The following is a 27,252-nucleotide window of genomic DNA, read 5'->3' as shown; positions in this document are numbered from 1 at the left end:
AATGTTTGGAAAGTGAGCTTTTGAATGTTTGTCGGGGCATTTCGCAAGTTGCGTCGTAGATAGCCAAGAGAACGTGATGTTTTGGCGCATGTAGAAGCGATGTGTGGGACCCATGAAAGATTCTCTGTAAGAAGAACACCAAGGTACTTGTATGATGAAGTGTGGGAAAGCGAAGTGTTATTAAGGTGATAAAAAAATTTAGAATTTACACATTTTCGGCTGAAGCACATCACCTTGCACTTTGTAAAGTTTAGTGTCATGAGCCATTTGTTACACCAGCTAGCGATAAGGTTAAGATCTGCTTGAAGTGCCAAGTGATCGTCAGTCGTGTGAATAGGACTGTAGATTATGCAGTCATCGGCAAAAAGGCGCATACAGTAAGTAATCTGGGTGGGTAAGTTGTTAATGTAGATTAAGAAGAGTAAGGGGCCGAGGACGATGCGTTGTGGCACACCAGAGCTATATATAATATCGGACTTGGAGAAACTTCCTGTGACCTCGAAGAATCTTTCACTGAAGTGACGGCCTTGTATGCGAACTTACAAGACCTCATAATAGGAGACAGTTCAATTTCACAGCCTGAGTACTCTCGCACCACCAAGAATCTGGCGTCTCTCAGTGGTGTAATCTTCCTTTGTATAATTTTCATATACTTTGCTGTCACTAATACTGCTTCGCTTTTCCGGCAAAACTGCAGCCTCTGTATCTCGCTCTTCTTTTTTTTTTTTCTTTTGCTGTGAGTCCGAGTATAAGTGCTACTGTGCATGACTGCTGTTGATTCTAATTTCTAGTGGATCTGGCTTGACCTTATTTTGGTTACTTATTGGTTATGGAATTATACAAAGTGCCCCAACTATCATGCACCAAACTAAAAAAAAATCTGTTGCGTTTCTCGAGGAAAACATAGTGCATATTGTTCCCGGTACGGTCAATCGGCCGCTAGTAATTCTTTCGTTAGCAAGATTTAATTTGGTAATTGCAATTAGCAATTAAAGTGTCAACTAGGCATTTGTAGGCACTGCCAAATGGCATCTGACTGTGGCATTTTCAGCACTGTAATAATTGCATACAATTATTTCCAACTATCAAAGAAACCTCGCGAAATATGAAAAATTCCACATGACTGCACTTCAACACTCGTCATGAAGCAGCATCCTCAAATAAACTAATTGAAAGCAACTGCATCGCCTGTGGTGAACCCGAAAACACGGTGCATCGCTTTGATAATGGTATGGAAGGAGCACCTATGGCAGATTTCGTGGCTTCGCAGCTATTCCTTTCTTTAATTTCTACGTCACACTTATTATCAGTCTCTTAAGGCCGACTGATCACATTGATAACAAAAGCCCCTTGATAACATGGCCAAAGTGCTGCTCTGACCACACACAAAACACGAAAAGCAATGGAATAGGCATCGAATGTTTCAAAATCTCACCTCTCCTTCACGGCATCGAAAGAGTACACGCACAGCTATATTTTGTGCTAGAAGCTTGCTTCGGAGCTAAGCCAAATTGAAGTGATGGTTTTATTTTGTATGCGAGTATATACGTGCTGCTAAAACAGGTTCGTGGCTACAAATGAAAGCAAAGTAAAGAGACTGGCAAGTGACTCACATGTAGAGAAAAGGCAAAACTGGTGCTTTCAAGAAAGTAAATATACCACTTCTAAATGAATTGGCAATTTGGCAAATAAAGAAAAACATCAGGTTTGAGTTTGCCCTTATTAACTATGGATTCGTAAGCACCGTTGAACACCAGCGGCTGTTTAGAAGATGTGTTTGAATTGGTCTCCTTCTGCAGCTATGCAGTACTAAGTCTGCTTTGTCGCATCATCAGTGGCTTTCTTGATGACTGACGCTGGAATTCTAGGGCAGACGTTCGTTGTCCTTGCCTTGAGGTAATCTGACGTCCGTCTCGATCATGTAAGCACGATTTTTCACATAACCTTAAAGAAAGAAATCGAATGGAGTGAGGTCAAGTGACCTAGCCAGTCAATTTACATGTAGACCCATGCCTTCCAATCTATTGCGCATGAAAAGTCGCATCCAGGCACTTTCGTGTTCAGCTGCTGCGGTGTGCTGGTGTGCCATCTTGCTGATACCGCAGAAGTGGAAGACGTGACAGCGATACTTCGTTCAGAAACTCATCTACCGGAGTGGTGGATGAGTTCTGTCCACATAATGCTGTCCAGTCAGTGTCTGATCGAAGAAGATGGGACCAATTATAGTACCAGAGTAAATTCCGGACCACACATTGAACCACCACTGGTACTGGTGCCGAGTGCACTTTGCCCAATGTGGATTAGAGTCGCTCCAATAATATACATTATGCAAATTTACCTGGCAGTTTCTTCAAAAATTGGCTTCATCTGTGCACATGATGTTCATCAAAAAGTCTGGTGACTCATCGGCTTTTGTTAGGACCACATTCAAGAAATCTAGAAGATTCTGCAGGTCCTGATTTTCCAAGCATTGGTTCAGGTTAAGATGGTGCAGGTGCAAGGCAGAGTGGTTTAGAATCCTTCATACTGGTGACTCGGAAATTGGTACCTGTGCGGCCTTGTCCTGCAGGATAGCATGAGGGTTTGAGGCCATAAATGCTAGAACATCCGTGCGTATGCTACGACTCAAAGATGGAGTCCTCCGCCGCTGTTTGTTGAAGCTGCCGGTTTGTCTCAGGTTTTCATCATTTCTGATGATAGTCGACGTGTTTGCTCCACCGCCACACTTCCATGACTGATGTATATATTTGTGGCCTTCCTCTTGTTGCAATTTGCAGCTCCCAAGGCAAAGATCATGTTTTGCTTCTGCTCATTAGAGAAATACATGGTGACTGGGATGAAACAAAACACACCTTTAAACATCTGCATTGACGTTGCATTTCAGTGCCATTGATAAAAGACTGTGCGTAAGGCATCACTGTAGTTTACAGGTTTTTTTTTTGGGGGGGGGGGGGGGGTCAAAAAAGCTGCAAAGCAAGTGAACATACAGTGAAGCAGGTGAACATACAGCAACATATTCGTTCTCTAGGCATAGTCAATCCATATGATGAGAAATAATTGTTAATTGGCTAACCCCTTTTCATCCAAAATGTAATAAACTTTGACCTGTGCATATATTTAAATATATTTGGTATGTGTATGATGTTTACAGTGGAAATTTAAAACAATGTTGAAGTGAGAAAATACGGACGAGGCAGCCACCACTGGTGCTTCTAATGTGCTTGTCCTCCTATTGTTAGGATTTTCAGAAATAAAACGAAAGTATGAATTAAAATCTGTGCACGTCCGCACCAACAGTAATGCAGTAAGATATTATTACAATAAAATTGTAATGAAAAGGTCAAGGCAAGTCAAAAGAAACTTCAGATGATGCGAGTTACAAAACTCTGGTATTCACACTTTATGCGAGGGGGGGGGGAGGGGCTAGACTTCGACGTAGCAGAGGGGCCCGGGGGGCAGAGCCCTCTGCCCCCCCCCCCCCTCTAGAAAACTCCGGAGGGGGCTCGTGCCCCTTTAGCCCCCCTGTAGTCTGAGCCTATGGGGTTTTTTCTTTTTCATTCTCATGCACATTTTTACAAGCCACTTCCTGGCACTGAAATGCAACGTCAATGCAAATGTTTAAAGGTGTGTTTTGTTTCATCCCAGTCACCATCTATTTCTGTAATGAGCAGAAGGAAAACATGATCTTTGCCTTGGGAGCTGCAAATTGCAACAAGAGGAAGGCCACAAATATATACATCAGTCATGGAAGTGTGGCGGTGGAGCAAACACGTCGACTATCATCAGAAATGATGAAAACCTGAGACAAACCGGCAGCTTCAACAAACAGCGGCAGAGGACTCCATCTTTGAGTCGTAGCCTATGCACGGATGTTCTGGCATTTATGGCCTCAAACCCTTATGCTATCATGCGGGACAAGGCCGCACAGGTACCAATTTCCGAGTCACCAGACTTTTTGATGAACATCATGTGCACAGATGAAGCCAATTTTTGAAGAAACTGCCAGGTAAATTTGCATAATGTATATTATTGGAGCGACTCTTGTATAGTTACTGTCAATTACCATGTTGCTATATCTCTTCGTTCTTATTTAACAACGCTACCAGATTTTTGCACAGACCAATACAGGAAGTAGCTTGTGAAAATGAGCATGAGAATAAAAGAAAAGAAAGCACTAACACTGCTATTCAGCCCAAGACAGTTTTTTTTTTGTTTCCCAAGAATCAAAAAGAAACAAGTGGTCATCACAATTACACTCTTAGTTGCGTGACATTATTGCAGTTACAGGGATTTCAATGAAATGTTACGTTTATGTTTATTGCAATAGGTACGACACAAATCATTAGTAGCATACAAATACACATGTACACTTGCCCAAACATTCATCCTATGCATTATATTGCAAACTACGCACTAAACAACTCTCATGCACAACCAAAATTTGGCACCGATACTGTGACAAAGCCATCCACAGAATCTGACTAGATAATTTCCTTTCAGTACATTCCACATTTCGATTGCCCAAGGAAAGAATGAATACTTGAACATGTTGCAATGTGTGAGATACTGCCTGGTGTGTTTACGATGACTGGTTCTTTATATTGATATATATATATATTTATTTTGATATATAGATAAAGCATGTGTATTTTTCTTTACGAAAATATACATGTGCTTGAATTACAGTCACCATTCCTGGGAAAACAGGGGGAAGTCAGGAGTGTAAATTCAAAATGATGAGCAAAACAAGAACAAGGTGAAAGCAGGAGCCAACGTTTCAACTAGTGGACTTGTCTTCTTCAAGGCCACTTGAAGAAGACATTCACCATTCTGTATTGTCTCACCATTCCTGTATTTTTTTGTCCTGTGTATTTCTTTCACAAACAGTTCTACTAGCCTGTATTTGCCTCCTTATGTAATGCCTTTGGGCCTTTAAGGCTGCACATTAAATGAAATGACATTATGTGCAAATGTTGCAATGTTGTGTGGGAGGGTAAGGGGAATGACAACATATCAAAGGGGATTTTAATTCATAAAGGTCTATGAGCCTTCTGCAGGGACTGGGATTTGGCGACGTTTTACATGGGAAAATGGATGAACAAGGAACGTATCAGCAGGGTTTTACTGTATTTGATGTCGCTTAGAGATCAGTGCTATATGACATCAATCTACCTTCAATTTTGCACAAGGCTAATTTTTGAAGCAAACAAATGCCATCAATATTTTATTTTCTCATAGCACTGCATACAAGTACTAAACAGTGGGGCAATTTTTTTTTTACCTACACTTCATGCAGGCTCCTGTAGATGAGTTTAGTGTCGGGCAAATGCTATGATGTTGTGTGCTACACTTGGCTCGCTGGGCTATAGCCAATCGAAGCAGACAGCACGTTGTCTTCTGCACCAGCAGACGAAAAATGTCCAACTCCGCACTTTCTGGCTGTGTATGTGCCGTTGCCTGAAACTAAACGCAATGTACGAGTTTCCTTTCATCAAGTAAGAATAGTACGTACGATGCAGGAAACTTTTCATCAAAAAATTTAGACAAACTGTGGTGAAATACATCACGAATGCGCAGTTCATGAAGACAACTTCTCAATGCGTATGTATAATACAGTGTGGAGTCTGAAACAGCCCGCACCATCTGTGAGTAAGATAATTTTATCTTCTTGGAAGATTAGCTAGCCTTCTTCTGTCACACATGGTCATGCCAGCACTTTGCTACCATTCTTGCAGCGAATATTCACTATCGTTGCTATATCAGCACCAACAGTCGCAGACAAAATGGCACCAAGTGTTTGCAACGCTAGCCTGCTTGTTTGTCATCTGCTGCCTACACTCATCAAAACCACAGTCTAGAAAGTAGTTTTCATGCTACACTACAGCTGTAAAAAAATGGCTTCGTGTAGGTGGGCGGAACTACACTTTTCCACACCAAGTGAAAGAAATGGCGACTTCCTACACTAGCTACAGTTGTGAAGCTAATGTAGGTAAAAAAGAAATAGCCCTAGTAATGAATGTGGGAGCGTACTAATGAGTAATAGAGGTGTTTTTTAGCCTTAATAGTACAACATCTAGTACTAGACACATCACAAGACATTGTCACGTGTTTTGATAGTGTCGTGTTTATACACACATGCATTTTATTTCTTCTTTTATTTCTCTCGTATCTCACAGCTATGGGGCGCCGCAGCAAGGGATGGTCCCCCAGCAGCCAGGCATGGTCCCCCAGCAGCCAGGCATGGTTTCCCAGCAGCCAGGCATGGTCCCCCAGGCGCCAGCAGGCAGCAATTTGATGCGCGAGAAAGCGCATGTCCAGGACCGGGCGTGAGTTCTGTTCTCACTGCATGTTGTGCAGTGGCAGTTGTAGGCATGCTGCTGGTTTTAGATGCTCTGTCACTATTTACAACACGTGTTTGCACACACATTCTTGGGAATATTGTTACAGGAAAGAAGGAGCATATGTCTATTTACAGACAGCTTTTCATAACGGAGCCAACAAGCGTAGAACAACGAAAAACCTAAACTCTTCTTCGCCATCTCCAAGGCCACCATCAGTGTCCTCTTCTTCCCACATTACAGACTGTGACGTCGCCCCCGGCAGAAAAAGCACCTTATTGGTGCGGCTCATTGGTTCGAGAAAGGTACGGTTTGAGATGGCTGATGTGGATGTCAGAGAGATGTGAAGACACGGTGGCATCCAGTGGAGACACTTCATATGTAACAGGGGTCTACTGGCAGAGGATGCGGTAAGGGCTGTAGTATCGTGAGAGGAGTTTCTCCGAAAGACCAACATGCTGAGTTGGAGACAAAACTAGCACAAGAGCACCTGGTTCGTATTCCAGGTTGTGATGGTGCTGGTCGTAACGACACTTCTGGCGTGACTGTGAAGCAGAAAGATGAATGCGGGTAATCTGGCGTGCTTGGGTCGCTGTGGCTACGACATCCCGAGTGTACTCTGTTGGTGAGTCGAGTGTGGTCGAAAGGAGAGTCTCGAAAGGCAAAGTCGGCTCACGACGGAAGAGGAGATAGCAGGGTGACTAGCCGGCTGTGTCGTGGTGCAAGGAATTGTAAGTGAACGTGACAAATGGTAGAGCAGTGTCGCAGTCGTGATGATCGGAGGAAACATACATTGCTATCATGTTAGTTAATGTGCGGTTCAGGTGATCGCTAAGACCGTTAGTTTGAGGATGGTAAGCAGCAGTAAGCTTGTGTTTAGTAGCACATGATCGATGTAAGTTGTTTATGACTTTGGCAAGAAGGTATCTTCCGCGATCGGTGAGAAGTTGACGAGGTGCACCAAGGCATAAGATAACATCGTGAAACAAGAAGTCGGTGACGTCTGTAGCCCAGTGGGTTAGTACGGCTCTAGTAGTGGCATAGCGGGTTGTGTAGTCCGTAGCGATGGTAATCCACCTATTTCTGTCATTTGATATAGGGAATGGTCCGAGAAGATCAACGTCAATGCGAAAGAAAGGGTCGGTTGGTATATCCAAAGGCTGCAGCAGACCAGCACGATGCACAGCTGGTCTTTCCCGGCATTGACATGATTCACATGCGGCAACATAGCGCCAGATGGGGAGTGGTTGAGACAGGGCCAGAAAAACTGTCACCGAATTCGGTCATAGGTCTGAGAGACGACAAGGTGTCCAGCGGTGGGAATGCCGTGTAGTTGCTGGAGTACAATCTGTTGAAGTTGAGACGCAATGACGGTTAGGAGCTCGGGCCCGTTGGGGTGCATGTTGCGGCGATACAGAATGCCGTTTTAGTACGAACATGTGAAGGGATGGGTCAGACGGATCAGAGAGCAGGCGTTCGATAATGGGGCGTAACGACTCATCGCGTCGTTGTTCAGCGCCAATGTCTTGCAAGGCAGAGAGCGAAAGAACGCAGATCGGTGCGACATCCACTAAACCGTTAGGTACATCGACAGGATGATGAGACAGGCAGTCGGCGTCCTGATGTAGACGACCCGACTTGTAGACCACAGTATATGTATATTCCTGCAGCCGTAGGGCCCAGCGACCGAGACGTCTGGTGGGATCCTTGAGGGAAGAAAGCCAACAAAGAGTGTGGTGATCGGTTGTAACTGTAAATAGTCAACCATATATGTAGGGTCGGAACTTGCCCACCGCCCAAATAAAGGGTAGACACTTTCACTCGGTAATCAAGTAATTGCACTCGGCTGGAGGGGGAGAGGAGGCGGCTGGCATATACGATAATGCGTTTGTGCCCACATTGGCGTTGAGCTAAAATTGCACCGATGCCATAGCCACTGGCATCAATGCGGATTTCTGTCGAAGCGGAGGCGTCAAAATGGGCCAGAACAGGAGGCATGGTGAGCAGCATGATGAGCCGCAAGAAAGCAGATGCTTGTTCAGAGCCCCAGCAGAAAGGAACATATTTCTCCAGGAGGTCAGTCAGGAGACGGGCAACATGGGCGAAATTTTCCAGAAACCTGCGGAAGTACGAGCAAAGGCCAACAAAGCTGCGAACATCTTTGGCACAAGTTGGTACGGGGAAATTCTGCACAGCATGAACTTTAGCGGGGTCGGGGCGAATGCCTGACGAATCGACGAGGTGTCCGAGCGTGGTTATTTGGCGGTGACCGAAGTGGCACTTGAATGAGTTGAGGTGCAAGCCAGCGGTGTGAAAAACAGAAAGAACAGATGAGTCTTTCAAGGTGGGGTCACAAATGTTGAAGAGAATACGATGACATCATACAAGTAGCATAAACAGATGGACCATTTCAAGCCACGCAAGAGCATGTCCATCATCCGTTCAAAAGTCGCTGGGGCATTGCACAAGCCAAAAGGCATTACCCTGAACTGATATAGGCCGTCTGGTGTGACGAATGTGGTCTTTTCACGGTCCATTTCATGCACGGCAATTTGCCAATATCGAGAGCGAAGTCTATCGATAAGTGGCACCGTAGAGGCAGTCCAGAGCATCATCAATGTGGAAAAGTGGATATACAGTAAAATTACGTTACTACGAACACCACATTAACAAACTTTTCAGATTTAAAAATTTTTTTTAATCCCCGCCAAAATGCCTATATTTTCAATGCAAAAAACTTTCAGTACTGCAAATTTCAGATTACCGAATATTTCAGTATAACGTACCTAATTTAATCCCGTAATCACGAAGATGCTTCGTTATTACGAAGTCCTGTTGAAGTTTTGGTACCAAATCCCTGAGGCTTACACCTATCATCATCATCCGCAGCCATGTGCTGGGGAACCCGTTTCAGCAGGTACAGCCCCAGCAGCATTGGCATCAGCCGATGGTCACGTATGGTCATGTTCGGACTCTCCTACTACGGCGCAGGCCTAGTGTGACCACATTGATAGCGATCGGCAGGAGCTGTGAAGTTATCGGTGCTGTGATTGTGTTGTGCGTTCACTTTGCTGACAAGAGTTCTCCTGGTCCCTGCGTTAAAAAGATGCGACACCAGTTTTCGCTCAAAGAAAAAGTGGACATTTTGACGCAGCTGAATGCTGGAAGAAAGCAAGTCAACCTGGGCAGGGCGCGTGATATTCCCAGTCAACAATGGCAACGATGCTCAAGGATCGGGAAAAGATCATGAAATTGCATCGAGAGTCACAGCTGGCTCCCTCAAGAAAACGCTTGCGGCTTGGCAACTACCAGTACGTTGACGACGCCGTGCCAGACAAAACGATGTGCCCTTGTCAGGCCCGATTATTCAAGAGAAGGGGGCTACAGTTCGCGACCGCCTTGGACATCTCTGGTTTTGATGCAAGTGCCAGATGGCTTTACCACTTCTGACAAAGGAATGGCATTGTGTGGCAGGTTGCTTGTGGCGAAGAAAAGGCAGCAGATGCCGAGAGTGCAGTTGCCTGGCGGAACGAGCGCTTTCAAGAGATCGAGTCTCTCTCCAGATGATATTTTCAGCGGCGATGAAACAGCGTTCTTTTATCAGTTGTTGTCTGATAAAACAATGAACTTCAAAGGTGATAGGTGCAAGGGCGGAAAGAAATTGCCTCTCCACGTATCGGTTCTGTTCTGCTGTAATTCCACGGGCACAGAAAAACTCAAGCCGCTAGTTGTTGGCAAGTCTGCTAAATCGCGCTGCTTGAAAAACGTCTCGTTGCCTGGCGACTGCAGAGCCAACAAAAAAGCGTGTATGACGCGAGACTCAGTGGCTGCTGCAGCTCGACGACACAATGATGAAAAAAGACAGAAAAATTCTCATCGTTGACAATTGCTCGGCACTTATCGTGAACGTGCGATTGAGCAATGTGCGGCTTGAATTTATGCCCCCGAATTGTACTTCTTTTCTGCAACCTTCGGATTAGGGCATCATCAGATGTGTGAAGGCCGAATTTCGGAAGAGTCTTGTGCAGCGCCTTCTGATCAAGATTCGACTGAAGCTGCCCACACAGGTAAGCATCCATCATCCTGCAGAAATGCTTACAGGGTCGTGGTGGAACGTGAAGATAAGCACCATCAGCAACTGCTTGCGAAAGGCAGGCCTTTTAAAGGCTTCACCTATGCCACAAGATTGCAAGGACACAGAGGAGCTCAACCCAGAACTGTGGAATGAGCTTACCAAAAAGCTCTCCGTCGAAACCGCGGTGACCTTTCGTGATTACATTGATAGCGACAGCACGGCGGCTACATCTGTGGAACTCACTATCGAAGACATCGTGAATAAAGTGCGTGAGCAAGAAGATTGCAGTAGTGACGAAGATGATGCCGACACTGGATTAACACATGAAGAGGAAGAGACTGTTTCCAGCTCGGATGTTTTAGTTTTTCTAGAAAAGATGCGATCATTCCTCAGGCGCTGTAAAGATGTCCCCAATGTGTTTAGAGGAAGGTCGAGAATGTGGAGGCGTTCGTCCTGCAGCGCTTGCTGTCTACTCGCAGAAGATGATTACAGGCTTCTTCAAGCAATGAATTGTAGTTAAACTGTGCATAGTGTTCTCGTTTATTATTTACGTACAAACACGAGTGTCTGCTGCAAAGGTATCTAATTTTCACTGTGTTACATTACCGACATGAAAATATTGGCTTTTCAGTACTACAATAACTCAAATTAACGAATTAAATTTGGCGGTCCCCCGAAGTTTGTTATAACGAGATTGTACTGTACATCTTTCTTGGTGATCATGTTTAAATGACAACAGTCAATGCAGAATCGCCAGCTATTATCCTTCTTTTTCGCAAGAACAACAGAGGAAGCCCATGGGCTGGAAGAGTGCTCAATAATCTCTTTGGCAAGCGCTTTGTCAACCTCGCTCAGGATAACTTGTCGCTCAGAGGGCAACACCTGGTAGGGGCGTCAGCGAACAGGTGTTGCATCACCGGTATTTATACGATGCTTCATGACCGTAGTTTGACCTAAAGGGCGATCGTTCAGGTAAAAAATGACTTAGTACGACTTGAGGAGGCTATGGATCCTGCTGGTTGTTAGGCTTAGAGGTCCGATGCAATCATCTTTGCAAATTCGTCAGGCGGGGCAGATGCAGAAGGCGTAGTGTGAGCAATGGTCGAAGACGACGCGACAGATAGAGCAGAAATGTGGCACTCGTGCGACTGTGATAACATGGCAAGAGACATATCTCGAGAAAGTACTTCAGGGCACTGTCCGAAATTTAGGATGGGAAGACATGTCTGATTGTCCGCTACAGAAACAATGGTGTGTGGCAAGGACACATTATGGGAAAGCAGGACTGAAGCCGCGGGAGTAAGGATGTAGTCTCTGTCAGGTACAGGTGGGCAGGCTAAAACAGTGATGCAGGTTGCTGCTAGAGACGGGAGGCAAATAAAATCTGCAGAAGAAAACTGAGTTGGAGCTTGAGCAGGAAGGTCAATGGGAAGGGGTAGGTCAAGTTGTACAACACCAGCTGAACAGTCAATCGGAGCAGAATGGGCAGTCAAAAAGTCGAGTCCGGGGATCACATCGTGAGTGCAACGTTCGAGCGCACTAAACAAAATGGATGTGTGGCAACTGGTGACACTCACACACGTGCAGTACACATTCCAAGCACAACCGGAGTTCCACCGTCGGCAACCTGGAGCAGTCGAGTCGGAGCAAGAGTAAGTACTTTCTTCAAGCGCATTCGAAGCTCCGCAACCATGATGGAAATTTGCGCTCCAGTGTCGATGAGTGCTGTAACGGGTAAACCATCCACGTCCACGTGCAGAAGGTTCCGATCAGTAGGCAGGGTCAGCAGAGGAATTTCAGGCCGGGGTGATAGAGCAGCGTCACCTCCAGGAGCTGCCCCAGTTAGTTTCCCGTTGGAGAGCGGCAATGGTAAGCTGGGGACGGGAAGTGATGCAGCTGGGGCGAACGGGAGCGGCGACTGTTTGGTGATGGCGAGTGGCTAGTCGCAGTGGCTCGAGCATTGTCAGGTGCATGTTCAACCTCGGTAGAGAGTGCAGGTGGGCGAGGATTCAGTGGGGAGCGGCGGTAGGCGGGAAAGCTTGGTCGAGAATGTGCTGTCTAGGTACTTTGGCAGTGGCGAGAGATGTGGCCCACATGTTCACAATAAAAGCAGATGGGTCTATCATCATGCGTGTGCCATTTTGCCGGGTTGTGATAGCTCGGACATGGACTTAATTGGTGCCGGTGAACAAGGGGAGAGGCAGCAGACGAAGTCAGGATGGTTGGCGGAGCAGATGGACGGAAGACCCACAGTGGCAAGTTCTTGGCAAATGACCGATTGAATGAGAGACACGAGCGGCCAAGAAACGTCAAAGCACTGCGTCACTGGCGTGGCAGGAGATGCTGCTTCGATTTCTTGTTGAACGGTACATACGACATTCTCGGAGGACGTGGGCTCATGCGGTAAACAAATGTCTTCGCACGTTGATGAAGCTGCGGTATTGGGTAGACGTGTAAACTGTTGAACTATGCGGCGGGTTTTTGCGACTTCAAAGTGGCGACATTCATTAATGATCTCGTTGACTGTCTTTATATTCTTGTAAACAAGAAGGTTAAACGCTTCGTCCGCGATGCCTTTTAAAACGTGGTTGACCTTGTCTGCCTCTGCCATATTATTATCCACCTTGCGGCAAAGAGCGAGGACGTCCTGGATGTACGCCAAGTACCGTATTTACACGATTGTAAATCGACTCGAATGTAGGTCAACCCCCCCCCCCTAAATCGCACGCCTCAAAGGAAAAAAAAAGAAACAAAGGACGTGCAAACGCATTTCACACAAGAGAAATTTATTGACGTGGTTGATGAAGACTGTTGTAGCTTCGACGGGGTGGCCGGACGAAAGGTTTACGGCATGAGGCCTAAACGGCCGGGGCGCGCAGCGCCGCCAGACAGAGCCGGACTGCTTCAGTCGGGGACCAGACAAAGAATGAATGTTTATTTCTGCGGAGGCAACTTACAGCGTTTGGCGCTGAGTGGCGCCTTGACGTAAACGATCCAAAACCGAAACCAGAAGTTAACACAGGATACCACATCACCTCTCCCTTGAAAGCAAAAATGCTCCACTCGTTCTCCTCGCAACAAAAGTAAGTCATGAGTCAAAGAACACATGTTAGCACTGTAACACACATGTTTAGTGATGACATCCTTACACAATAAAAAATGACATCTTTGGCTTCCCCATTTAAGAAAAACGCACATGAAAACTGAATACCAGCTATTGCACTCCAGTTCTGCAGAGTTTCAGTACCCGTCTTGGGAAGACGATGAGATGCAGCCTTGCACACACAGATCACACATGAAAAAAAAAAAAAAAAAATTCACAACGTACAAAAGTAGACAGTACAAACATCTGTGTGCCCCCTGGGACAGCACTGATGGGTGGCTCATTCGCCCTGAGCCCGACTCGAGACAGTCTCTGTGGCTGTCGTGGATTGGACATTGTGCGTAAAAGCACTTTACACTCCATAGTCCCCCCGTAAGAATGCTAACGACTTTTAATGTTAAAAAACTTTTTCGCATGAAAGACAAATTAGTATGGCGGCTACTACTGTAGTGAAAATGTGCATACTATATGTTCATGCTGCAAGAAACGTAATATACAAGAAATGTATGGTATCCCTTCTGCTGGGATGCTAAGAAATGAAGAAAAGTGTTCCTACCACTAGGATCCACTGATAAGTCTGCAGTATAGCAGTAAGTACAGCGTGCGCATAGCACCCTTTATGCTGCCAGAAATCCCCCCATTTGAAGGATACTACTTATGTCCTATTTACGTAACAAACATGAAAGGAAATACTTTTGGCGTTAACAGCCAAATCGGCATGGGAGGGTTGAAACCTCTGTAGACAGTAACCCAAGGCAAAAAGCTACTTGGAAACATAATCCTTAAATTGTTCCGGAGGTTGTCTATGGCGTGTAGACCTACGGAGGACTGGTTCAGGTTGTAGAGGAGGAACAGCAGAAGTGTTACTCGTACCAGGACTGGAAGGTGTGTCAGAGACCTGAGTGCCTTCAAGGGCAGTGTCGTGGGGAGGAGTGTTGCACGGACGTTCAGGAGACTTTTCTGCACGGGGTGAACCCAGTGGTGGTGGTGAGACAGGTGGTTGCAAAGAAGGGGTTGCAGCAGGTAAATGAGTACCGGTAGGAACTGGAAGAAAAGGTGGAAAGCTATCCTCAAAGGATGTCCCGTCATTGAAATGACTCCTTTCATTTGTTTCACCCTGACGTACCGAGTACTTCACCAATTTAGACGCGTTCCAACGCTTGCCATTTTCAAGCTGGAAAGTACTTCGACCTACTTTGCGGTAAATCTTGAACGGACCGGAGTATTTAGGACCAGATTTCCGTGAAGTACGTACCCTAACCAGATCGCCTGGCTGAAACTGAGGAAATTTGGTTGCGCGACGACGATCCACATACTTTTTAGTATTTTCCTGTTTTTTGCGTACTCTACTCTGCACTTCCTGGCGCAGCTTTGGAGAAGCAAATTCAGGATGAATTGGAGGCATGTTTGCAACGTCCAGCCGAGTTCGTGGTTGTCGACTATGGAGCAGCATAACTGGAGACACACCGGTAGTCATATGTGGAGTAAACCTGTAAATTGCCAAGTATTCTAAGACGGCAAGTCTGAGGTCTCGCTGTTCCAAAATAGTGATCTGTATGAATTCTTTAAAGGACACGGTTAAATCTTTCTACCTGGCCATTAGCCTGTGGGTAGTAAAGAGAGGACAAGAAATGCTTAATGCCTCTTTCCTTCAGTTTTCGAACTGTGCAGAAACAAACTGTGGTCCATTATCAGACACTATAGCATTAGGAAATCCTTCCCTACTGAATATGGACATGAGAGTGTGCATGATGGCTTCCAATGTGACGGAAGGCATAAAAGCAACTTCGGGCCACTTGGAATGATAGTCAACCATGACCAAAGCAAAACGAGCATACTGTGGAGCACGATCAAGAGGGCCTGTTATGTCTATGGCTAAATTTTCCCATGGTCTTAATGGCCATTCGACAGGTTGTAATGGGGCAAAAGATGATTTGGCAGATTTATCTGCTTGTTGGCACACAAAGCAGTTTCCCACAAGTTCCTCAACTTGCCTATCCATGTGAGGCCACCAGTAGATGCCTCTCAATCTGAGCTTGGTTTTCGTGATGCCTAAGTGACCTTCATGAGCAATAGACAGGAGTGTCTGACGCAAGGAAGCAGGAGGAACGATACGTTCACCTTGGAGAAGCAGATTATCCATGTAGGACAATTCGGACTGTAAAGCAGCATACGCCTGTAATTCTGGCGGAAGGTCCGCCGCAGTTCTCCATCCTTTTACTATTTTGTCTTTTAATGCTTGGCACACTGGATCTGCCTGTGTGGCTGCTAGGAATTCCTCCTTTGTAATACAAGATGAAACTAAAGACACTATTTCCTCATCTAGTGCTGGTTCACATTCAGGAGGAACAGGTAGGCGTGACAATGCGTCCGCAATGACATTTTGGTCACCTTTACAGTACTGAATGGAGAAATTGTAATATAGCAATCTTGCATTCCACCTTGAAATTCTTAACGGTCGCTGTCCAGGACCCTTTGAAGATAGCAATGCGACTAGAGCTTGGTGATCAGTTCGTAGAGTGAACTGTCGACCCCACAAGTAAACATGCCAATGTTCACCCGCAAACAGACATGCCAATGCTTCCCGTTCTCCTACGGAGTACCGTCGTTCTGCGGAAGATAACGTACAAGAAGCAAAAGCTACTGTAAAGAGCTCATTTCCGCTTTTTTGCTGTAGGACGGCTCATATGCCAACGTCAGAAGCATCAACCGTCGCAACAATAGGCAGACACGGTTGAAACATGCGTACCACCGGGCGTGATGCAAGTACGTCTTTAATAGCCTGAAAGCTGCATTCAGTATCCCAATCCCAGACAAAGGCTTGTCCTTGCCTTATGAGATTCCTTAGCAGTTCCGCTACGTCGGCATACTGCGGGATAAATTTAGCATACCGTATTTACACGATTGTAAGTCGACTCGAATGTAAGTCGACCCCCCCCATATCGCGTGACCGAAAAAAAAAAAAATAAGAGAGCATACCCGAGGGCGCATTCGATAACGAAAATTTATTAGTAGCTGACATGGTCACTGGACTACTCGTCTTCACTAGTGCTGCGGTCCCACAGCGCGTCGTGGTCCAGCGAAATTTCAAATTTGGCAAACGACTGCACCAGGACATCCTGCAGAACAGCAGCCCACGCCAAATGCACCCAACCACACGCAGCCGTCAGGGAGGCTCTTTTGACAAGTCCGGTTGGCGTATTTTCGCAGTCTTCTGCCGCCAGCCACTCGTTGTACTCACGGCGGAGCAGAATCTTAAAATTAAGGCGAAGGTCCGGGCTTGTTTCATGACCACGTCGCACTTCACTGGCAGGGACCGATCACGCATTTCAGCGACGTACGCCGCAAGCTTAGCCTACAGCTCCGGAAAGCTTCCAGACTTTGGCACGTGGGAAATTTCTCACTTGTCGTCACAGGTGAAAATTTCGCTTCGCTGCAGTCGCCACTCTCGCACCACCCGTTTAGAAACATCGAAATTGCGGCCCGCTGTGCAGTGATTTGTTTCTTCGGCGTAAAGGATGGCAGCCCTCTTGAACGCTGCTGTGAACGAGTGCCGAATGATTAGTAGGCTGGAGCACTCATGACGACTGGGGAAGCATAGAAGTAGCACGTAGCCGGCAGTCAAGTGGAACGCGTCAAACCAATACCATGCCAATACCAATGCGTTCAAACAGAGAAAGAGAAACCAGCGAGCGGCGTCTGCTCTTCCATGAACTACCGATACTCCCCGCAAGCGCCGCCGTTCTGAGGGTGCCGCCGCAAATGGGAACAGCGGCGCTTCCATCAACTATCGACACCCCCCCCCCCCCCAGCCATGACTTGCATGCACTGTAAAACTCTCAAAAATGTTGAAAAACTCTTCCGAAAGCGAACAAACACGCGGGATAGCGAAAAGATACGGGTAGGGCCATAGAGCAAACATAAAATTTTAACTACGTTGTAGCTCCCGTTGGTATCGCGTTTTTTGGCGGGGCCATGTTTCGGTTTCGATTGTAAGTCGACCCCCCAACTTCAGACTTTCAAATTTAAAAAAAGGGGTCAATCGTGTAAATACGGTAATATCCCGCGAGGCCCAGAAATGAATGTAGAGCCTTTTTGTCCTTAGACTGTGGTGCCTCCCTGATTGCCTGAATTTTACTATCCATTGGCAAAATGCCGTTTGCGGAAATTTTATGTCCTAGGAAAGTTATACCCCTGTCAAGCGGGCAAGTTAAGTGCACTTACGGGAAGTGCACTTCGGGACCTTGAGTCACACTTTAGGCAACGCGCTTCTTAACGGGAAAACAGAGTGCACTCGCAGTAAAAAAAAAAAAATGGCGACAGACTATGAGCGCGTTTTTAAATATGTAAATTAACAAGAGAAAGCTGCTAAAAAGCGGTTGTTTTAAGTAGAATTATATATAAAGACAAACTTCATCTATTTGTCTCAACAAAAAGCGAAGATGTCTTTATTATAAGCGTGTTGCAAGTCAATGCTGGCCAAGACGAATGCCTAGCCAATCCAAAACAACATGGCGGCGTGCGGCGAGGCGGTAGTTGATCCTGCTCATGATCCTGCTAGAACAGAATATGAGCGAGTATATATGAGCAAAGACGGCGAGTTCGATATTTAGCTACAGTGCAAAATGCCATGCACACGGCTCAAAGCACAACCGGCGTGGTCAGCACGCTTTCCCACCAAAATAAACACAAACTGAATGAACATGGCGGCGCCGCAGTGCCGCACCATTCCGGCGCCGTTAGTTGCGTACATGATAAATTCGTTTCTTTACTGTGCTGTTTCGCTTCTCGCTAAACATAAATTATATTGTTAAAAGCTGCTCAATAACTGAAATGAACTTTTGTGTCCTTTTTCTATGCATTAAATTTTGTGTCGTTGAAAGCGTTGGTGGCGAGGCTAGGCACTCCTTGAAACCGTTGACGGCGAGGCTACGCACTCGGCCAGCAAAGTGCGTTCAGTGAACGTACTCCGACTTGAGTGCACTCATCTGAGAGTACACTCCGCTGCGACGTTAAGATTTGGGAAAGTGCACTTAAAAACCGAGTGCACTCGCCGTAAGTGCACTTAACTTGCCCGCTTGACAGGGGTATTAATCCTGGGACACTGAATACGCACTTGTGGTTAAGCTGCATGCCTGCATTACTTATCCTAGACAGGACTGCTTGCAAATTTCTGTCGTGGTCACGTTGAGTGTGACCCCATACAAGCACATCATCAAGGTAGCACAAGGTGCCTGGACAGTCTTTTAAAATAGATGACATGATCTGCTGGAAAGCGGATGGCGCAGATGCCAAACCGAAACACACACGCTTGAAGCGGAAAAGACCGTCATGAGTTATAAAAGTGGTAAGCTCGCGGCTTTTCTCGGATAATGAAACCTGACGATAAGCGGACTGCAAGTCCAACTTACTAAAGACATTAGCACCAGCGAGTCGATGCAACAGTTCGTCAGCTCTCGGTAGTGGAAAGGCGTCGATGATGATAGCCTTATTTATTTATTTATTTATTTATTTATTATTACCCTCAGGGCTTACAAGAAGCATTATAGAGGGGAGGGGCATTAGAATATCAGTACATATAAAATAGATACAAGGAGAAGTGAAGAACAGTTATACCGCAAGTAATATACAGCAACAACAAGTAAATAAGCACAAAAGTAACAAGGCAAAAATAAACACTTAAAAATCAAGCAACAAGAATATAAAAAACGAAAACATGGAATAATAGCAATGAAAGAAAACGATAGCAATAGGTGACAACGTGATATTGACGCAGTTTTGAAGTAGGCTTACAATTCGTTTGATTGTTGGGGTCTCGAAGATTGACGTAAAGTCGAATGGAATTGTCCTTCTTTCGAATGACGACGAGCGGAGAAATCCACTTGGACGCAGTGACTCGTTCGATGACATCAGCTGATTCCAGGCGTTGCAGCTCGGCGGAGACTTGCTCCCGGAGAACCAGAGGTAGAGGACGCAGTTTTGCTGAGACTGGTTGCACTGAAGGTCGGAGACGAATGTCGTGGACGAAGCCCTTTACAAGTCCCAATTGTCCTGAGAACAGATGGGCGAACTCTGTTGGAGCGTTGTGCGGAAGAGACGGAGGCTGAACGCTTGGGTCAGTTGGAAGTCCTGATACCTGACATGTGAGCGAAGACCCTTGAATGTCAATGCCCAAAGCTTGAATGGCATCTAAACCCAGAAGAGAAGTGCCTTGGTTCGTGACGTGAAATGTCACTACTGCAGCGTTGTTGCGATACTTGACGAGCACTGAGAAACGTCCTGAATGCAGAATTTCTTGCTGCGAATAATTCTTGAGTTGAAGACTCGAAGGAGATAATGGAAAAACCTTGAAATGTTGTTCGTATAGGGAGCTGTTCATCAGTGACACCGTAGCTCCTGTGTCCACGAGCAACTTGAGTGTAGTATTTGCAATGAGGACTTCGGCGCGAATTGTTGCCGGACGGAAATTCGGTGCTTGAATTGTAAGCACAAACGGGACTGTAGTGGCTGATTCTGTGTCAGCGGTAACGGAAACAAGATGCGTTCGAGCAGGAGACTGTCGCTGCGATCGGTTCCTCGAATGGCAAACCAAAGTGTAATGTTCCACTTTTCCGCACGCACGGCAAGTAACGTGCTTTGCCGGGCAGGCTGGATCGGATGCGATGTGGTGAGGTGAACCACATCGGTAACAATGGGGTGCGGACTCTCGACTGGCTTCGCAGAGTTCGGGCCGGGCGTCATGTTGACCGGCCGCTCGAGGATGCGACTGTCCGCCACGCCGTTGATCGCCGTCTTGAAGGCGCCGGGTCAAGGGAGAAGGGGGGCGGGGACCGCCATCTTGCGCACCCGGGCGAGGAAGGAGATGGCTGGCGACACCATCTTGGCGTTGCGTCGAGATGTGCTGAACAGACGAGCTGCTGAAGACTTGAAGTTCCTTGTCAACTTGCTCCACGCTTCGTCCGATTTCCTCGGCTTTCTTGAGCGTGAGGGACGATCCTTCGTATAGCAGCCGTTCTCGTACTCTTGTTGATGCGACGCCTTGGAGGATTTGGTCGCGAAGAGATTCGTCGTGCCAAGCACTGAACGCACAAGCAAGCGCTAGCCTTTGTAGCGTGGTGACGAAGTCCTGGAAGGTTTCCCCAGGTAGTTGCTTCCTGTCCCGGAAGATAATGCGGTGCACCAGGGGATTGGAGCTTTCTTCGTAGTGCTGGTTGAAGATGTGAAAAATGTCTTCGAACGTAGTGGCCGTCTGGTCCATTTGCGACGCGATGTCATAGTAGAGACGCTGCCCCTCAAAGCCTAAATTACTCAGTAAAATGGCTTTCTTCCTCTCGTCTTGAAATGCTCCGCATCCGGTCGCCTGAAGAAACGTGCAAAAAGAACGTTTCCATGTGAGCCACGGTATCGAAGGAGTACGGGGTAATGCAAGGAAAGGCGGCATGGGGGGTGCGAACGCCATGCTGGGCACCGAGAACAAAGGCGGGGGAGTTGCGGTGGATGACGTCGAAGTGGACGTAGCATCTTGCATGCCGGAAGCAGGGGAGCAGCAGAAGTAGAAAAGCAAGGGGACATAAAAAGTAAAGTGAGTGGTTTACCTCGTCATCAGTTGTAGCTTCGACGGGGCGGCCGGACGAAAGGTTTACGGCATGAGGCCTAAACGGCCGGGGCGCGCAGTGCCGCAAGAAAGAGCCGGACTGCTTCAGTTCGGGACCAGACAAAGAATGAATGTTTATTTCTGCGGAGGCAACTTACAGGAGGCAACTTACAGCGTTTGGCGCTGAGTGGCGCCCTGACGTAAATGACCGAAAACCGAAACCAGAAGTTAACACAGGATACCACAGAGACTACTCATCGTCACTGGAGTCGTCCTCTGTGGTGCTGCTGCCGTCATAGCTGCTGCGGTCCCACAGCACGTCGTCATCAAGTGTGAGTCCACATTTGGAGAACGACCGCACCACAACATTGCGCGGTACCGCCACCCACGCAGAGAGCCGTATGCAGTAGCCAAGGAGGCCCTCCTCACACGCCCGCTTGGTGTAAGTTTGTGGTTTTCTCTGAATATCCACTCGTTGTATTTGCGGCGCAGTAGGCTTGTTGGACCCCCCATCGAGAGGCTGAAGCTGCCCCGTCAAGCCACCGGGGATTACGAGCATGTCGGTGCGCTCCTTGGGCAGCACCGCTTTCACTTTGTCGGAGAGGTGGCCCCTAGCCCTACACTAGCAGGTTGGAGATGTCTCCATTGAGGGATTCCCCCAGGTTCAGGAGCCACACCAGACGGTACCACTCCACTACCATGTCATTTGTCATAAAGCCCTTCGCATTCGCCCGTACCACAATGCCTTTAGGAAGTACTTCTTTAGGCATCGTCTTCCTTTTGAACACAATGCATGGGCAAAGCTTGGTGTTATCCGTCAAGCATGACAACATAACAGTAAAGCGCAGGTTTTCATTGCCTGTTGTTAGTAGATTCACATCGCACTGTCATATTGCTGGCCATGTCAAAGTATACGGGAGTCTGGTCAGCATTGCCAATCTGGCCAAGCAAATATCATTGGGAGTCTTGAAGTTTTGGGAAGTGCCTCATTCTCCTTCTCCTCATATGCGGCCGGCAACTTCTGGCACACGCTGGTGCGTCTACGTAGGGAGAAGCCAGCCCTCTTCATAAATTTAGATGCCCAGGCCCTGTTAGCATTGAATTGAGTCCTTGGTATCCCTGCTTCTGAAGCGAAGACGCATGCTTGTTGCATGATCATTTCACATGTGACCAACAGTGATTGATCGCGTAGATCAGTCGCATATGCTGCAAGCTTCGTCTCCAGCCCCGGAAAGCATCCAAACTTAGGCCCCGCGAAAACCACGGCGCTTGGAGTCGCGTGAGAAAATTTCCTCGTGCTGAAGCTGCCACTGCCGCACTGCACGTTCACTGACTCAAAACTTGCGTCCTGCAGTGCAGTTTCCTCAGCACGGAGGACAGCAGCCCGTTTGAATGCTGCTCTGAATACGCCGAAAGTTCTTTGCACCCAGTGCACTCATGACAGGCACGACGATGCAGCACAACCGGCACAACAGAAGTGACTGAATCGCTTGGTCGCCAAAAAAATCGTATCTCAAAGAGAAGCTCTTCTGTCAACTACCAATACCCCCCAAACGGCGACTCTTCCTTCAGTGATCGATGCTCCCACAAGAGCCTTGTGCTCACGGTGTGCACAGTAAATGTTTCATTAAAAAAAAAAAAGAACACTTCTGCACAAGCTTGTTAAATAACCATACACTGCGGGTTGAGCGCGAAACTTTATTAGCAAGAAGAACACATTTGCTGCGAGATGACGACCATCTAAGCAACCGGAAGCGGCCACTGCCGCACTGCGGGATACCAAAACAAATGACATGCGGCTGACGAAAGCAGTCGCATGCGATTTCTTTCACCTCGTGAGTACATTACACGCATTGAAGGAGTGTTTTGTTGGTCTCTAATAAGCAAAATGAGTATTAGCGAATTCCTTGGTTCAATTCACGGCGTTAACATAGCCACGATCGTATCACATTGTTCAATACGTTTCCGAACTCGATGGTAGGAGGTTTGTCGTTCTAGGTATGGTGGCCAATGGGCACAAATTAGGAGTGCCAACTTTCAAAGTGGGGATCGCCTGTGTTGACATCAAAATGTATGCAATATGGTAAATTAATGCGCTACGCTTCTACCGTAACCATGGAAACATAGGTGCAAAGTTGTAACCACGCCGTAGTGTTCCTGATTTCTTGTTTCTCTTTCCGTTACTAGCGGTTCACGGTTCTGTTTCGATTCTAAGTCGACCCCCCAACATTGGATTGTCAAATTTGAAAAAAAAAAAAAAAGGGTTGACCTACAATCGTGTAAATGCGGTAAGATTCAATGGATGTCTGTGCACGGGTTGCAAGGTCCTTCTTAGCAGCACGTTGGCGGCCGACAGGCTTCCCGAACAAATTTCTAAGCTTCTGTTTGCACTGGTCCCAAATTGTAATCTCTTGTGTCTCGAATCGGACCCCTACTGTTCTCTTTAGGTGGAATATCATATTAGCCAGCATAAGCACGTTATCCCACCTGTTGTGTGCGCTGACCCGTTTGTAATTCTGCAACCCGTCATCGACGTCAACATTGTCAATCCTGTAAAACATGCCAGGGTCACGAGGCTGGGCCAGGATGACTGTGGTTGGCAACGACGGAGCCATGGTTGAAGACTCTCCTTCGGATGACATGGCGGCCAAGTTACATTCGCTGCGGAGCTCCGTCTTGCGCAAGTGATTACCCCGCACCTTCACCGGTGATGTTACGGGAAGGAAGAAGCATACGTCTATTCACAGATGGCTTTTAGACTCTCCTTCGGGCAACATGGCAGCCAATTTACGTCCGCTGCGGAGCTGTCTTGCGCAAGTGATTACCCTGCACCTCCACCAATGATGTTACGGGAAGGCAAAAGTGTACGTCTATTCACAGATGGCTTTTAATGGTGGAGCCAACAAGCGTAGAGCAGTGAAAAACCTAAACTCTTCTTCGCCATCTCCAATGCCACCATCAGTGTCCTCTTCTTCCCACATTACAGACTGTGACAATATTCACATTCATATCTCCACACACTTTCATGTTCATTTGCGTGTACCCAATGAGTGTAATCATCTTTCCACATCACTAGTCACCACTGAAAATTGCAACCCACTCATAAAAGTTTTAGCTAACATTGTATGATAAGGAAACTACTTTTTGTAACATGTACTAGTGTGTGTGTGTGTGTGTGTGTGTGTGTGTGCTGTTTACATAGCCAAACATTGTAGAGTCGTTGACCATTTATTCGAACCTCACAGGGACTGCGGAAATGTCCGAATAAACAGGTGTCCAAAAAAGCAGATTAAGAAAAAAAAAAAACCTTTATTTCCACACACTTATTCGGGCTCGGCAGTAGGCTTGAAGAAATCGTGAATGCGCCATCGCACGCTGTTCCGTTTACGCGCATTCAGATAAGCCTGAATCTCGGAGAGGGTCGTACGGTCACTATAGGCGGCTGAAAGCACAGTCACTGCTTGTACATGCTCCGCATGCGACGGCAGCATAGCACATGGAGCGTTATCTTCCGACTTGGAGTCATCGTCCGGCGACGCAGCAGAAACCCGATGAATGATCTTGCCGTCGTCGAGTTCTGCGCATGTCAGTACAGCAGTATCAGCACCTGTGAAACTGTCAAATGAGACGGTGTCCGGCATCGCGATGCAACCACTGCGCAGGTATCGGCAGAACATTTTCGCCGTCAGTAGGGAGCACATCGGAAGGCGATAAATTCCAGGCCTCCGGGCACCCGCTTGCCGGCATTCCCCAGCGCGGTCTGTGTGGGCACTTTCGGCGCCATTAGACACTCGACGCGATGTTTCTGTATGCCGCGTTGCACCACCGCAACCTCAACACAGCACACAAAGCAAATATCACCACACCGTCACGCCTACATTAGTCGCACAAACGAAAAGCGCGGCCTACTGGCAGCGTCGTGCATGAAGAAAGGAACAAATCAGCTGCTGGATTGTCTTGACATGGCTTACTAAGCTGAAACTGGAACTGCTGTAGCTACGAACCAGGCAGAAACGATGATGATGAGCGGGGATTTGCAGTAGTGCCACTTCGTGGGGCAGCAAGGAGGCTCCGTTCAAAACAAAAATGGCGTTCATCAAGTCGAACCATGCACCGGTCAGAGTCGGTGCATGATGCTCTCGATCGATTTGGCTCAAGGAGTGTCCGAAAAATTTGACGAGAAGTTGCAAGGTGTCCGAACTTTCGGCAGTTGTTATACATTATGGTATATGGGGAGAATGGTGGTGCCGCGTAGCAGACCGAATAATCGAGCATGTCCAAATTTTTGGAGTCCAAAGAATCGGTCGGTGACTGTATAGTTATTAAGCTTGTCTTTTCTTTTTCCTTTTTTTTTTGGTCATTCTGATTCTTTCTACAATAATTTTGCTTGATGTGTAGCAACATTTTGTTTTACGTTTGTAACACATTCTGTTTTCTATTTCTGCAAATATTTTCTGTGACCATTCCCCTCTGTAATGTCTTTTGACTTTGAGTGTACTCTAAATAGTGTATTTACTCTATTGTAGCACGTCTTTTTTTAAATGATTTTCGTTGCTTGAACTCGACCCTTGCCTGACATTTGAATAACAGCAACATTTATGATCCTAAAACAAATATTCTAAATTCCCCAGATTTTAATGTTAAGTTGGCATCCTGTACCTTTACCTCTTGATTCAATCCATAGACAAGTCGACTGAAGCCAAATTCTTTTTTGGTTCGAGTTGCTAAACACCTCGGCGGCTCCATGTTTGAGTTGACGAATCTCGGATAGTGCGCCCAATGCAGAGGCCCTTTGTGCCCTTTGTGAATGCAGGGCCGGTCGGAAGGGCCCCTTAATGGCCTGGTACTGCCCCCAATGCAGTCCTTTAAGAAGTACTTAATGTCAAACATGCTCTACAGCATGGATGACTTGATTCTCGGGCGATCACTTTCGGAAATAGCGTTGCTTTCGTGAGACTTGGCTCGTTTTGGCATCGAACCCCTCGAAGTATATGACTGACAGCGCTCTTGGCACTGATAACGAGCTTGGCAGAGTGCCCGAAACACTTGTCGGGGGCACTTTTGTTGCCAAGTTGCGTGAAATTTCGAGGAAGTGAAAGTGATTGCTCCCAAAGTGATTGCTTGAGAGTATTGCCTAAGGAAAGCTCTGTCTCCTTCTCGGACAACAGTAATAACTGAAGAGTAGTCATTTCCGAATTGATTCTTTGAATAAAGGTACCATTTCTCTTTCCATTCATATTGCGTTAAATTTTCGCCTTTATTTTTTAATTTTTGTTATTTTGCGGGTGGAGAAGTCGACCATCGCATTACAATAGCGGTTGCGTTACATTCGAGTAAATGGGTAAGTATCTTGGGCCGCTTTCGCGAAGCATTTTAGTAGGGAAAGGTGAATGTCAACTTTTCAAATGCAAAATTTATATGAAATATTCACATGCAAATGCATTCTTTCTTTTTACTGTAAACATAACTATTCTGACTGTAAATGTGGATCAGTAAGACATTATAGGGTGTATGCACTGAGCTAGAGTACTGCATGGGGCCGGGCCGTCCGAAGCGTTTCTCGGTGGGTCTGGTCCGGGCCTAGGCTTGAAGCCGCGGGCCCAGGCCAGGCTCAGGTCTGCTTGTTAAAGGGCCTAAGTCGTGCTTTCGAACACGTGAACGTTATGCATTGCATGGTCCAAGGCATCCTGTGCCGAGCTCAAGTGACACGAGGAAAGAGCTGGCTCTTGTGTACCTTGGCAAAGGAAATAAAAAAATAGTACAAGTTTTAATTTCTTTCCTTTTCCACAATACAAACATTGTTTCCATGCAAGGAAAAATAAGTTACCCAGAATACCGCTATACAAACCATTTTCCTGTTATCGCTTTTGCGATTGCACTATTACAACTCTCGATACGGTTACATTATTTTAGAGCTAATGCAAGAGTGCGTTAGCTCTTTCTACTTGTGTGTTTATTTTAGGCTGTATGCTCGTGAATTTGCCTGTTTGTATATACACATACATATATATTCGCATGCTGAATGAGCTCATAGGACCAAATCGTATGATCAAATGCACGCGCACCAGTGGAAAAATAACAGCACAGGCAATGGGCCAGATCACTGACGTTGCCATGGGAGAAACGGAGAGTTTGGTCTTTT

At 46.6% G+C, this 27,252-nt stretch overlaps 1 protein-coding gene across 1 annotated transcript in view; it reads left to right on the top strand.

Moving 5' to 3' along the window:
* LOC126535531 (uncharacterized) overlaps nucleotides 1–27,252 on the top strand; it is a 73,089-nt gene that overhangs the window by 32,492 nt on the left and 13,345 nt on the right. Inside the window, exon 3 of the mRNA XM_050182344.3 lies at nucleotides 6,177–6,326. Coding sequence (XP_050038301.1) covers nucleotides 6,177–6,326 — 150 coding nt within the window. The remainder of the gene's footprint in view (nucleotides 1–6,176; nucleotides 6,327–27,252) is intronic.

Source organism: Dermacentor andersoni, chromosome 7 (assembly GCF_023375885.2).
Source record: "Dermacentor andersoni chromosome 7, qqDerAnde1_hic_scaffold, whole genome shotgun sequence".
Lineage (NCBI taxonomy): Eukaryota > Metazoa > Arthropoda > Arachnida > Ixodida > Ixodidae > Dermacentor > Dermacentor andersoni.
The sequence above is the reverse complement of the archived record's forward strand: the minus strand, read 5'-3'. Positions and strand labels throughout refer to the sequence as shown.